The sequence below is a fragment of the Penaeus monodon genome, chromosome 32 (genome assembly GCF_015228065.2).
Source record: "Penaeus monodon isolate SGIC_2016 chromosome 32, NSTDA_Pmon_1, whole genome shotgun sequence".
In the NCBI taxonomy this organism is placed as follows: Eukaryota; Metazoa; Arthropoda; class Malacostraca; order Decapoda; family Penaeidae; genus Penaeus; species Penaeus monodon.
Genome location: NC_051417.1, coordinates 7,173,899 through 7,174,176, shown reverse-complemented (window position 1 = coordinate 7,174,176; position 278 = coordinate 7,173,899). Strand labels below are relative to the sequence as shown.

Below are 278 nucleotides of genomic sequence, written 5' to 3'. Positions count from 1 at the left end.
GAATCTTCATCCTTACCTTGAGCTCACTCTCCAAGGTGTTCATGCGGATCTCAAGGTCCTCCTTCTCCTTTCGTAAGTTCTCCATTTCTCTCTTTTGCTTGTAGTTCACGTTGTCCTTTGACTTCTCGAGCTGAAGGGGAAGAGGAGAGGATAAAGATAATGGATAAAGATAATGCAGAGGTTGATAGAGATGTGTAATTATCATGATGATAAGAGATAAAAAGAGATTTTAGTTCGTACTATCGTCAAGGTAAATTAGACTTATTTGTAGATCTTAA

General features: G+C 38.1%; 1 protein-coding gene across 1 annotated transcript in view; it reads right to left on the bottom strand.

The window, feature by feature from the left end:
• Positions 1 to 278, bottom strand: part of LOC119593530 (myosin-2 heavy chain, non muscle-like) — a 15,436-nt gene that overhangs the window by 7,598 nt on the left and 7,560 nt on the right. Inside the window, exon 7 of the mRNA XM_037942492.1 lies at positions 17 to 130. Coding sequence (XP_037798420.1) covers positions 17 to 130 — 114 coding nt within the window. The remainder of the gene's footprint in view (positions 1 to 16; positions 131 to 278) is intronic.